This window comes from Nicotiana tomentosiformis, chromosome 2, assembly GCF_000390325.3.
Source record: "Nicotiana tomentosiformis chromosome 2, ASM39032v3, whole genome shotgun sequence".
In the NCBI taxonomy this organism is placed as follows: domain Eukaryota; kingdom Viridiplantae; phylum Streptophyta; class Magnoliopsida; order Solanales; family Solanaceae; genus Nicotiana; species Nicotiana tomentosiformis.
This window is the reverse complement of record NC_090813.1, coordinates 8,930,953-8,944,955: the sequence shown is the minus strand read 5'-3', so window position 1 is coordinate 8,944,955 and position 14,003 is coordinate 8,930,953. Positions and strand designations below refer to the sequence as shown.

General features: G+C 43.4%; 2 protein-coding genes across 2 annotated transcripts in view; both read right to left on the bottom strand.

The window, feature by feature from the left end:
• The window catches only part of LOC138904315 (uncharacterized mitochondrial protein AtMg00860-like), a 34,196-nt gene extending 30,697 nt beyond the window's left edge, over positions 1-3,499 (bottom strand). Inside the window, exons 1-2 of the mRNA XM_070192816.1 lie at positions 3,101-3,499; positions 2,915-2,974 (exon numbers count right to left, since the gene is read on the bottom strand). Coding sequence (XP_070048917.1) covers positions 2,915-2,974; positions 3,101-3,499 — 459 coding nt within the window. The remainder of the gene's footprint in view (positions 1-2,914; positions 2,975-3,100) is intronic.
• Positions 3,500-11,019: 7,520 nt separating this feature from the next.
• On the bottom strand, positions 11,020-11,592 carry LOC117280072 (uncharacterized). The gene has a single exon (XM_033659732.2). The coding sequence runs from the start codon at positions 11,590-11,592 to the stop codon at positions 11,020-11,022; it is 573 nt and encodes a 190-aa protein (XP_033515623.2).
• Positions 11,593-14,003: the final 2,411 nt, after the last annotated feature.

Below are 14,003 nucleotides of genomic sequence, written 5' to 3'. Positions count from 1 at the left end.
AATAGTAGCTACGCACGGAATGTCGTCACCTTGTGCGTACGTAGCCCCCACAATTAGCAACAATTATTACTTTAATTACCTATGGGGTAATTAATAGTAGCTACGCACGGAATCTTGCTTCAATTTAATCTACTAGTAGACCCTTTCCTCGATTATCCCACTGTGAATGGCTCGAATCTAACCAAAAATTATAGAATCAATTTCATAAGAAAATACTACATTTTCAATAAAAATTCTGAAATTAATTAAAACTTCGTCCGTGTATGGCCTTCGATCATGACCCTCGATCATGGCCTCGATCTTGGGTCTCAATCCTATGCCTCGATCTTGGGCTCGATCACAGCCCAGAATTTCAAGCAGAAAGGACAAATTGCAGCAGTTGTTTTAAGTCTAACTTTTGATCCGTTAACCATCCGAAACTCACCCGATGCCCTCGGGACCTCAACCAAATATACCAAAAAATCCGAAAATATCATACGAACTTATTTGAAACCTAAAATCACATAAAATGATGCTCAGACCACGAATTATGCTCCAATTCAAGCTTAATGAAATATAAAATTTCCAACTTCTACATTCGATTTCGAAACCTATCAAATCAAGTCCGATTGACCTCAAATTTTGCACACAAATCATAAATGATATAACGGAGCTATAAAAAATTTCAGAACTAGATTCCGACTCCGATATCCAAAAATGAACACCCCAGTCAGACTTCCAAAATTAAATTCCTATTTTAGCCATTTCAAGCCTAATTTAACTACGGACTTCCAAATAAAATTTCGAACATGCTCCTGATTCCAAAATCACCATACGGAGCTGTTGGAATCGACAAAATTCTATTCCGGGGTCATTTTCTTAAAATGTTGACCGAAGTCAAACTTGGCCTTTTAAAGCCAACTTAAGGAATCAAGTGTTCCAATTTCAACCCAAACACTTTCAAATCCCGAACCAACCATCCCCACAAGTCATAAATCATTAAAAGCACATACATGAAATTTTATTTTAGGGAACGGGGTTCTAAAAGTCAAAATGACCGGTTGGGTCATTACATTCTCCACCTCTTAAATAAACGTCCGTCCTCGAACGGGTTTAGAATTGTACCTGGAGTGCTGAATAAATGTGGATATCTGCTCCACAAGTTTTCCTCGGCCTCCCAAGTCGCTTCCTCGATTGGTTTCCCCCTCCACTGGACTTTTACTGCAGAAATCCTCTTGGACCTCAAGTGGCGAACCTGTTTATCAACAATCTCAATTGGTTCTTCTTCATAGCCCAAACTATTATCTAGTTGAACTGTGCTGAAATCTAGCACATGTGATAGGTCGGCATGATACTTCCGGACCATAGATACATGGAAAACCGGATGAACTCCCGATAGACTAGGAGGCAATGCAAGCTTATAAGCAACCTCCCCAACTCGTCTCAACACCTCAAATGGGCCTATAAGCCTTGGGCTCAATTTCCCTTTTTTCCCAAATCTCATGATTCCCTTCATCGGCGAAACTTTCAAGAGAACTTTTTCACCCATCATAAATGATAAATCACACACTTTGTGCTCTGCGTAACTCTTCTGTCCGGACTGCATTGTACGAAGTCGCGACTTAATCAACTTTACCTTTTCCAAGGCATCTTTCACCAAATCAGTACTATATAACTTAGCCTCACCGGGCTCAAACCATCCGATGGTCGAACGACATCGCCGACCATATAAAGCCTCAAATGGAGCCATCTCGATGCTGGATTGGTAACTCTTATTATAAGAAAACTCGATCAAAGGAAAGAAATGATCCCATTGACCTCCAAAGTCAATCACACATGCCCTGAGCATATCCTCCAAAATCTGAATTGTCCACTCTGACCGCCCGTCGGTCTGCAGATAAAAGGATGTGCTGAGCTCTACATGGGTCCCCAATTCACTCTGTAGTGCTATCCAGAAATGTGAAGTAAATTGAGGGCCTCTATCTGATATGATAGAAATTGGCACACCGTACAACCGAACTATCTCTTGAATATATATCTGGGCCAACCTCTCTGAAGTATACGTAGTTACAACAGGAATAAAGTGTGCCGACTTGGTCAGCCTGTCGACAATGACCCAAAATACATCAAACTTCCGCAAGGTCTGCGGCAACCCGACTACAAAGTCCATAGTGATGCGTTCCCATTTCCACTATGGTATAGTCACCTGCTGAAGTAGGCCACCTGACCTCTGGTGCTCATATTTAACTTGCTGGTAATTTAGACACCTAGCTACATACTCAACTATGTTCTTTTTCATTCGTCGCCACCAATAATGTTTCATCAGGTCACGATACATCTTTGTAGCACCTAGATGAATAGAATACCGAGAACTATGTGCCTCATCTAGGATCTTTTTCCTCAGTTCATCCACATTAGGAACACATAGACGATCCTGGAGTCGCAGAACACCATCTGCTCCAATAGTAACTTCCTTGGCACCACCCTGTAGTACCATTTCTCGAAGAACCATTAAGTGTGGATCATCATACTAGTGAGCCTTGATCTGCTCAAATAGTGAAGACTGAGCTACAACATATGCAAGAACTCGGTTGGGCTATGAAATATCCAGCCGCACAAGTCTATTGACCAAGGACTGAATATCCAAAGCTAATGGCTTCTCCTCTACTGAAATGAAAGCCAAACTACCCATAATCCCCGCCTTTCTACTCAAGGCGTCTGCAACAACATTTGCTTTGCCCGAATGATATAGGATAGTAATATCATAATCTTTTAGCAATTCCAGCCATCTGCTCTACCTCAAATTTAGGTCCCTCTTCTTGAACAAATGCTGCAAATTGCGATGATCAGTGTAAACTTCACAAAACACCGCATAAAGATAATGCCTCCAAATCTTAAGAGCGTGAACAATCACATCTAACTCCAAATCATGTACCGGATAATTCTTCTCCTGGGGCTTCAGCTGACGTGAAGCATATGCAGTAACTCGCCCTTCCTACATCAATACATAACCTAAGACAACGTGTGAAGTGTCACAATACACTGTATACATCCCCGGACCGGAAGGAAACACTAACACTAGTCCTGTAATCAATGCTATCTTGAGCTTCTGAAAGCTCACCTCACAATCATCGGACCATCGGAACGGAGCACCCTTCTGGGTTAATTTGGTCAAAGGTGCTGCAATAGATAAAAAGCCTTCCACGAATCGATGATAATAACCTGCTAAACCTAGAAAACTCCTGATTTCAGTCGCCGAAGTGGGACAATGCCAATTTTGAACTGCCTCAATCTTTTTGGGATCAACTTTAATGATTTTGCCCGATACAATATGCCCAAAAAATGCTACATACTTTAGCCAAAACTCACATTTAGAGAAGTTAGCATTTAGCTTTTGTTCCTGCAACGTCTGAAGCACTACTCTCATATGCTGCTCATGCTCTTCCTTACTGCGCGAGTAGATTAAAATGTCATCAATGAAGACAATGACAAACGAATCAATATATGGCATGAATACCATGTTTATCAAATCTATAAACACTGTCGGGGCGTTATTTAAGCCGAAGGACATCACCAGAAACTCATAATGACCATATCTAATCCGAAAAATAGTCTTCGGAACATCCGAATCCTGAATCTTCAACTGATGGTACCCCAACCTCAAGTCGATCTTAGAGAACGCCCTAGCACCCTGCAACTGGTCAAGTAGATCATCAATACGCGGCAACTAGCACTTGTTCTTAATAGTGACTTTTTTCAATTGGCGATAATCAATACACGTCCGCATTGTTCCATCCATCTTCTTCACAAATAATACCGGTGCACCCCAAGGAGATACGCTCGGTCTGACGAACCCTTTGTCTAGTAACTTCTCAAGCTGTTCTTTTAATTATTTCAGTTCTTTCGGAGCCATGCGATATGGTAGGATAGATATAGGCTGGGTATCTAGAGTTAAGTCAGAACAAAAATTAATATCACGATCAGGTGGCATACTTGGAATATCTGAAGGAAATATATCAGAGAACTCCTGAACTACAGGCACTGAATCAATAGCCGGAGTCTCTACAGTAGTATCCCGAACATAGGCTAGATAAGCCAAACAACCCTTCTCAACCATGTGTTGAGCCTTTATAAAAGAAATAACTCGATTAAATGAACTAACAGACGAACCCTTCCACTCCAGCCTAGGAAACGCTGGCATAGCCAAGTTAATAGTCTTGACATGACAATCTAGAATAGCATAATATGGAGATAACCAGTCCATGCCCAGAATATTTTCAATGTCAGTCATCTCAAGCAGTAAAAGATTTGATCTAGTTTCATAACCACATAATGTAATAATACAGGACCGGTAGATCCGGTTCACAATAACAGAATTACCCACAGGAGTGGACACATAAACCTGAGTACTAAAGGACTCACGAGAAACACCCAGGAATGGAGCAAATAAAGATGACACATATGAATACGTAGATCCTGGATCAATTAATACTGAGGCATCTTTTCCGCAAATAGAAATAATACCTCTAATCACGGCATTAGAGGCCTCTGCATCTGGTCTTGCCGGAAAAGCATAGAACCAAGCTGGATCGCCAACTGACTGGCCTCCACCTGGCTGACCTCCACCTCTAGGACGGCCCCTACCACCTGTCCTCCACCTCTTGGTCGTCAGACAACTGGTGGAGCAACTGGTCTGGTAATCATAGGCTGCTAACCCTGTTGCACTAGTTTACCCCGAAGCTTGGGGAAGAATATTCGTATGTGACTGGGATCCTCGCACTCGTAATAACTATTTGGTGCGATGGGATGCTGACTAAGAGTATGGCCCTGGGGAACTGAATACCCACTGGGAGGACCCTGAATAGCTAGTGGGCGATAAGAACTCTCTGGTATAGCACTGAGATAGGGTCGCACTGGAGCACCTCGAGGAGGCGGTGGTGCTGGATATGGGGGCCTGCTGGACTGCCCTCTCACGAACTGACCTCTGCCCCCAGACGGAGCACCTCTAAACTCTCCCGAATACCTGAACCGCTTATCTCTCATAACTTGCTCTCGGCTCCGCTGATGTACACCCTCAATCTTGTGGGCTATCTCAACGACTAGCTCATAAGAAGTACCCATCTCAACCTCTCGAGCCATAGTGGCCTGAATGCCAGTATGTAAACCCGCAACAAACCTCCACACTCTCTCCGCCTCAGAAAGGAGTATCATAAGTGCATGGCGAGATAACTTAAAAAACCTCGCCTCATAATCGGTCACTAACATCTGACCCTGCTGGAGCTGCTCAAACTGAAACTGCAACTCTTCCCTCAGGGAGGGTAGAATATACTTGTCCAGGAAGTTACGGGTGAACCTGTCCTAACTCATGGGAGGAGAATCTGCTAGTTTGCCAAGAACATAAGACTGCCACCATCTACGGGCTCTTCCCTTTCGCTTAAAAGTAGCAAAGTCTACCCCAGTTAACCGGCACCTGCAGTCCATTAACCACTTAAGCGGCTAAAGCTCCGCACCTGCGAAATTTCATTAAGTTTTCCGGCTCCGTACCTACGGACATATATCCGCATCTATGGATTCTCTTTTGTGCTCAATCGTCCGCTAGTGCGGAACCTTGGGTCCTTCTCATCTCCGCATCTATGACTGCTCTTCCGCAGATGTGGCTCTGCTCTTGCGGCTCACTCGTCGCATATGTGACCACTGAATCCCCGGCCTGAAGGCGCACTTGCGATCCCAGACTTGCTTCTGCGGGGCCGCCGCAGGTGCGAAAACACCAGAACCAGTAACATCAGAATTCTTCTAAGTCCAAGCTTTCACCCGTTAAGCACCCGAAACTCACCCGAGGCCCCAGGACCTCGACCTAACATACCAATCAATCCTAAAACACCATACGAACTTAGTCGCTCCCTTAAACCACATCAAACAACGCTAAAATCACAAATCATCCTCCAATTCAAACCTAAAGAGCTTGAAACTTCCGAATTCGACAACCGATGCCGAAACCAACCAAACCACATCCGATTGACCCCAAATTTTGCACACAAGTCATATTCAACATTACATACCTACTCCAACTTCCGAAATTGGAATCCGACCCCGATATCAAAATGTCCACTACCGGTCAAAATCTTTAAAAATTTGACTTTCGCCATTTCCAGCTTAAATAAGCCACGGACCTCCAAAATACAATCCGTACACGTCCCTAAGTCCAAAATCACCTAATGGAGAAAACGGAACCGATATAATTCTATTTCAGAGTTGTCTTCATGCAGTTCCGACTACGATCTAAATCCTAAGGCTTAAACCTCCATTTAGGAACTAAGTATCCCAAAACACTCCAAAAACCAAAACGAACCCTCCCGACAAGTCACAACAGCAGAAATAGATATGGGAGAAGCAGTAAATATGGTATCAGGGCTATTACTCTCAAAACGACCAGCCGAGTTGTTACATCCCACCTCTTAAAACAATTGTTCGTCCTCGAACGAGCATAGAGCCCTACCTGAAGTGGTAAAAAGATGAGGATAACGACTGCTCATATCCTGCTCGGTTACCCAAGTCGCCTCCTCGACCGACAGTCCCCTCCACTGAACCTTCACGGAAGCAATGTTCTTTGATCTTAACTTTCTGACCTGCCTGTCTAAAATAGCCACTGGCTCCACAACATAAGATAGATCCTTGTCCAACTGGACTGAGCTGAAATCCAACACATGAGACAGATCGCCGTGATACTTTCGGAGCATAGAAACATGGAATACTGGATGAACTCCTGCTACACTGGGAGGCAAGGAAAGCTCATAAGCAACCTCCCTAACTCTCCGCAACACCTCAAATGGACCAATGAACCTTGGGCTCAGCTTGCCCTTCTTTCCAAACCTCATAACGCCCTTCATAGGCGAAACCCAGAGCAAGACTCGCTCTCCAACCATGAATGCTACATCGCAAACCTTCTAATCCGCATAACTCTTCTGTCTGGACTGGGCTGTGCGAAGTCTATCCTGAATCACCTTAACATTTTCCAAGGCATCCTAAACCAAGTCCGTACCCAATAATATGGCCTCGCCGGGCTCGAACCAACCCACTAGGGACCTACACCACCTACCATACAGAGCCTCATATGGTCCCATCTGATTGCTGGACTAATAACTGCTGTTATAAGCAAACTCCGCATGTGGCAAAAACTGGTCCCAAGCACCCCCAAAGTCTATCACACACGCACGGAGCATATCCTCTAATATCTGAATAGTGTGCTCGGACTGCCTGTCCATCTGATGGTGGAATGATATGCTCAACTCAACTCGAGTAGCCAACTCATATTGTACATCTCTCCAGAATCGTGATGTAAACTGCGTGCATGAAGCCTGACGATCTCACAGATGTAGATTCGAACTAGCTGCTCAGAAGAATAGGTAGTCATCATAAGAATGAAATGAGCCGACTTGGTCAGCCTATCCACAATCACCCAAACTGCGTCAAACCTCCGTTGAGTCCGTGGGAGTCTAACAACGAAATCCATAGTGATCCGCTCCCATTTCCCTTCCGGAATCTCCAATTTCTGAAGCAACCCACCTGGTCGCTAATGCTCATACTTCACCTGCTGGCAATTTAGGCACCGAGCCACATACTCCACTATGTCCTTCTTCATTCTACTCCACCAGTAATGTTACCTCAAGTCCTGATACATCTTCGCGACACCCGGATGAATAGAGTATCGCGAACTGTGTGCCTCCTAAAGAATCAACTCGCACAAACCATCTACATTGGGCACACATAGCCTGCCCTGCATCCTCAATGCACCATCATCTCCAATAGTGACTTCCTTAGCATCACCGTGCTGGACCGTGTCCTTAAGAACAAACAGATTGGGGTCATCATACCGACGCTCCCTGATGCGATCATAAAAAGAAGAGCGAGAGACCATACATGACAATACTCGACTCAGCTCATAGATATCGAATCTCACAAACTGGTTGACTAAGGCCTGAACATCTAACACCATGGGCCTCTCTGCTGCTAGTAGATATGGTAAGCTCCCTAAACTCTCTGCCTGGTGACTCAAAGCATTGGCCACCACATTGGCCTTCCTAGGGTGGTATAAAATGGTGATATCATAATCCTTAAGCAGCTCCAACCACCTCCTCTGATGCAAATTAATATCCTTCGGCTTGAATAGATGCTGCAAACTCCAGTGATCGGTGCAAATCTTATAAGGAACACCGTACAGATAATGTCGCTAAATCTTCAAGGCATGAACAATAGCTACTAACTCAAGTTTGTAGACAAGATAGTTCTTTTCATGCACCTTTAGCTGTCTGGACGCGTAGGCAATCACCCTACCATCCTGTATCAACACCGGGCCGAGACCAATCCGCAATGCATCACAATATACAGTATAAGACCCCGAACCTGTAGGCAATACCAATACTGGGGCCGTAGTCAAAGCTGTCTTGAGCTTCCGAAAGTTGTCCTCACATTCCTCTATCCACCTGAATGGAGCACCCTTCTGGGTCAGCCTAGTCATAGGTGCTGTAATAGATGAGAAACCCTCTACAAATCAATGGTAATACCCCGCGAAACCAAGAAAACTCTGGATCTCTGTAGTTGAGGACGGTCTGGGATAACTTTGCACTACTTCAATCTTCTTCGGATCCACCTGGATCCCCTCACTTGATATTATATGACCCAAGAATGCCACTGAGTCTAGTCAAAACTCACACTTTGAAAAATTTTCATATAACTTCTTTTCTCTTAAGGTCTGAAGCGCAGTCCTCAGGTACTGCTCATGATCCTCTAGACTCCGGGAGTATACCAGAATGTCATCCATAAACACAATGACAAATGAGTGAAGATAAGGCCGAAACACACTGTGCATCAAGTACATAAAAGCTGTTGGGGCATTTGTTAGCCCAAAATACATAACAAGAAACTCAAAGTGACCATATCTGGTCCTAAAAGCAGTCTTCGGGATATCTGGTTCCCGAATCTTCAACTGATGATATCCTGAACGTAAGTTAATCTTGGAAAACACTTTGGAACCCTGTAACTGATTAAATAAGTCATCAATACGAGGCAATGGATACATGTTCTTCACTGTGATTTTGTTCAACTGGCGGTAATCAATACACATTCGCATAGAACCATCCTTCTTCTTCACAAATAAGACAGGAGCACCCCAAGGTGATACACTGGGCCGATTGAATCCCTTATCAAGAAACTCCTAAAACTGCTCCTTCAACTCCTTCAACACAGGAGGATCCATACGATATGGAGGAATAGAGATGGGTTGAGTGCCCGACAACAAATCAATGTCAAAATCAATATCGTTGTCAGTCGGCATGCCCGGAAGATCAGTTAGACACACATCTGGAAAGTCCCTCACTATTGGAATTGACTCCACTATAGGGGTATCAATACTGACGTTTCTCACATAAGCTAAATATGCGTCACACCCCTTCTCCCATTCGTTGAGATTTAAGAAATAAAATAACTCTACTGGGAGTATACTCTAAGGTACCTCTCCACTCTAATCGCAGAAATCTTGGCATAGTCAGTGTCACGATCTTAGCGTGACAATCAAGAATAGCATAATGGGGTGACAACCAGTCCATGCCCAAAATAATATCAAAGTTCACCATGCTGAGCAATAATAAATCGGCTCTGGTCTCAAAACCACTAAGAGAAATCAAACACGACTGATACATGCGGTCCACAAGCAAATCTCCCATAGGAGTAGACGCATATATAGAGGAGCTCAAAGAATCTCGAGATATGCCCAAATATGGGGCAGAAGAAGAGGACACATAAGAATATGTAGAGCGTGGGTCAAATAATACCGACACATCTCTATGACAGACTGGAACAATACCTGTAATGACATAATCAGAAGAAACTACCTCTGTACGAGCAGGAAGGGCATAATATCTAGCCTGGACTCCCCCTCTAGGGCGACCTCTACCTCCCCGACCTCCACCTCGGGATGGCTGAGCATGCGGGGTGGCAGCTGGTGCTGTAATCATAGCTTGAGGACCTGGTGGAGCACTCTGTGGTTGAGAAGTCTATGGAGGTGCACCCCTCCTAAATCTGGGGCAATCCCTCACCATATGGCGAGTGTCGCTAGACTCAAAATAAGCTCTAGAAGGGCATGTCTGTTGTGGATGGCTCTGGCCAGATCTGCTAGACTAGCCACTAGGAACACCTTGTACAGGAGGCACAGTAGATACTGGTGGTGCATAATATGGCTCTTGGGGCCTAGAAGGGACTGGGACACCACTGACGACTGGAAGAGCTGAATGAATGGGGCGACTCGCATAATCCCTACCATGGCGAGTTGCTGGGGCACTAGCTCCAGAATAATAACCAGTCTCTTGAGACCTTTTGGTCTCTCTCTCCTCTCTAACCCTGGGAAACATGCCCTCCAATCTCCTGGTAATACTCATAACCTGCTGATAAGAAATATCCATCTCCAACTCCCTGGCAATACTAATCCGGATACTAAGGTGGAGTCCTTCAGTAAACCATCGAACCCTCTCTTGAACTATGGCAACCAAGGCCGGTACATGTCGGGCCAAATCACTGAAACAGACTGCATACTCTGACATAGTAATAGCACCCTGGTGCAAATGCTCAGACTCCGAGCACCATGAGTCCTTGAGGTTCTGAGGGACATACTCTCACAAAAATATGTCCGAGAACTGAGTCCATGTAAGCGAAATAGCCTCATCCGGACTACTCAACTCATAAGCACGCAACCACTGATAAGCTTCTCCTCTAAGCTAGAATGTAGTAGAAAGAAACTCCGCTCGTCTCCGCTACACCCATAACACGGAAAATACGATGACACTCCTCCAAAAAACTCTAAGAATCATCTGTAGCCAATCAATTGAAGGTAGGTGGGTGGTACTTCTTGTACCTCTCAAGTCTGAGCTGCTCCACCTTAGAAGCTGCTTCCCTAACCTCGGGTTGAGCTGGAGCTACCGGCTGTATTGGTACAATTTCTGGAACCTGGTCGACCTGAACTCGCTGCTCTGGGGTACCGGCAACGAGAGTCTATGCTCCTCCTCTGGCCTGAGATGTGGCAACTACGGACATCATGCTTTGAAAATATCCTGGCTCTTGAGCCTGAAGGAAGACAATGATTAGCCCGTGGTCATCCATGGGTGGCTTAACTCTAGCCGCTTGCTCTCTCCATTTAATGGCATATTCCCTGTAACTTTCAGTTGGTTTCTTCTTCAGGTTTGAAAGGGAATTGCGGTTTGGGGCGATGTAGTTGTTATATTGGAACTGTTTGACAAAGGCCCGGGCCATGTCATCCCATACATACCAGCGAGATGTGTCTTGATCCATAAACCATTTGGAGGCTACTCCCATAAGGCTTTCCACAAAATAAGCCATCAACAATTCTTCATTTCTTCCTGCACCTATTAGCTGATTGCAATACCTTTTCAACTGAGATATGGGGTCGTCGTGTCTATCATACTTTCCAAATTTGGGGATCTTGAAACCAAGTGGAAAATGAACATCGGGGAACATACATAAGTCCTTGAAGGCAATACTCTTCTGACCTGCCAACCCTTGCATATTTTTCAACTGATGTTCTAAGCTATTCACTCTTTGGGTCATTTTTCCTGTGCCATCTTTGGGGCAGGCTTCTCAAACTTTGCAGGAAGATCAAATAAGTAAGAGTGTTACTCAGGAAGTGGTATTGTTCTTGCTGGGTAGCACATTGTGACTCATGATATTTCCTCTGCACCACCGTCGGTTGTGGGATGGTGAAGACGGGCATAACAATAGTGGTTGTCTGATTGGTTGTTAATGACATACTATGGGAGAGCACAATAGACGTTCGAGTTGTTGTCGTGCAGTTGGGTTATAAAATGAACCCAAGTAGATAGGATTGATCAGACAATGAGACTGAAATGGTAGTAGTCGAGATGGATGTAATCTCTGGGAAACCATGAATAGAAAAGGCGGTCCTTGGCCATTGGCCCATGCTTGACACATTTTAGTCATTTGCTGCTTCAGTACTCTATTCTACTCAACCACAGTAGACTCTTATTGAACCCTCTAACCCTGAGCCTCTTGAGCACTCATAACAACTTCGATGCCAATTGTCATTTTTCCTTGGATCTTGTGTTGTTAGCTTACCGCAAACCGACCACCTCAACCTTTCTTTACAATTTAAAACAAGAGACACGTTAGAATGGACTCAGTCGGTCCTTATTATTATCAAGGTCATATTTTTTAAATGGTTGATCAAACCTGATGTGGGTTGACTATGTATCATGTGGGAACATGAATCAGATCTTGCGTAGTTCGGATATTTTGGATTTGTTTTTTGGATTTGGTTTTTTGATTTTTGGGAGAAAGACTTCTAAAAAGGTAGAAAATATTTTTGGATTTTGATTTTTTTTGTTTCTTTTTTCGAATGAAAGACTTCTATAAATAAATATATATATATTTGTTTTAACATTTCTTTTATTTGGGATTTTCTAAGAAACGACTTCTAAAGAATGAATTAAAGAAAAATATTTTTGGATTTTTTGAAAATTGGGGTCTCAAAGGAAGACTTTTCTAAAGGAGGAAGTAAAGGAAAATATATTTGACTTTTTAAAATTGTGGGCCGGAACCGATGAGGTTTGCCTACGTATCTCACATCTGGTGAGAATCAGACCCGTGTAGTTCTATAGGTTTTGAGGACCGAGGGAAAATGTCATTTTTGAAAATTCGGACTCATTTGTGACAACCTTCTAAAAATTCGATAAGATTTCAGGAACTTATTTTTTTCAAGTACCGAGATTTTTTGGAACCGAGTCAATTTTCTCTCTCCTATTTTTTCTTGATTTTCTTTCCCTATTCTAGAAGCCAGTCAACATGCAAACCAGAACAAACAAATACAACAAGTAGCACGTAAGATGCATCAGGATAGTCATTTTATTTTGGGGTACACCTGTGTTGAGTCCCCAAAGTCAAATGCACATGATGCAAACAAGAATACCTAATAGGGATCCGGCATGAGGCTTTGTTCTTCTATGTTTAAACCTACGGTGTGGAGTTCTAGACAAGGCTTACCCGAGCAGACAACTTGAGCCGGGAATATAGAAGCTTCACCTGCTTTGCAACTTGTCCGATCCTCGTTCTAAGATTATAGTATGACTAACAGCAAAGACGCCACGTGAAGCGCACACTTCCTAGAAGATTTATAAGACTAAGAGAGAAGTAGGGTATTGTAACAATTTTATATACAGTTCAAATAATATCAAAGCGGTAAAAAACGATAATTAGCACATTAGGCTCAAACAAGTAATATCAGACAATCACAAGTAGCCAAGTATAACAGTTAATCTAAGCTTGAATTCTGAACCCTGAACCAGAGATTCTGGGTTCGTTCCCCAGCAGAGTCGCCAGATCTGTCACACCTCCGTTTTTCAGACGGGATAGGGATACGAGATTTTTTTCAATTAAAGTGACATTATTCTAAATGGGATTATTTATTTATTTAGAGTCGCCACTTGGAATAATTTATGGTGCCCCAAGTCACCAATTTATTTCTAAATGCCAAATCGAGGAAAATTGACTCCATTTAAGGTCCGCGAATACAGAAGACCGGGTAAGGAATTTTGTTAACCCGGGAGAAGGTGTGAGGCACTCCCGAGTTCTGTGGTTTTAGCACGGTCGCTCAACTATTAATAATTGGCCTAATTATCTGACTGATTACATATTTAACACCCTTTAAGCATTACCACTTCCATACCGCTTTTAATTATTTATGAAATTTATTTGAACAAGTTGCGATGTCGCGCACTCATTTATTTTTGTACACATTCCGAATCGTGCCACGTAAAACGGACCCGTGATTTATAACATGTTAATTTTTATTATTATTGTTTGAAGTTATGGTCGGGTCACATGAAATGCACACACGAATTGGGGATTATGTATCACGGCTATGCCACGGGAACCGTACCCATATCATGATGATTTATTTAATCGCGCCTAAAGCAAGCTACGATGTTTATGATTTATTTCCTAAT

Excerpts from the sequence above, each read along its gene's own strand:
- LOC117280072 (XM_033659732.2), bottom strand. The coding sequence starts at position 11,592 with ATGACCCAAAGAGTGAATAGCTTAGAACATCAGTTGAAAAATATGCAA.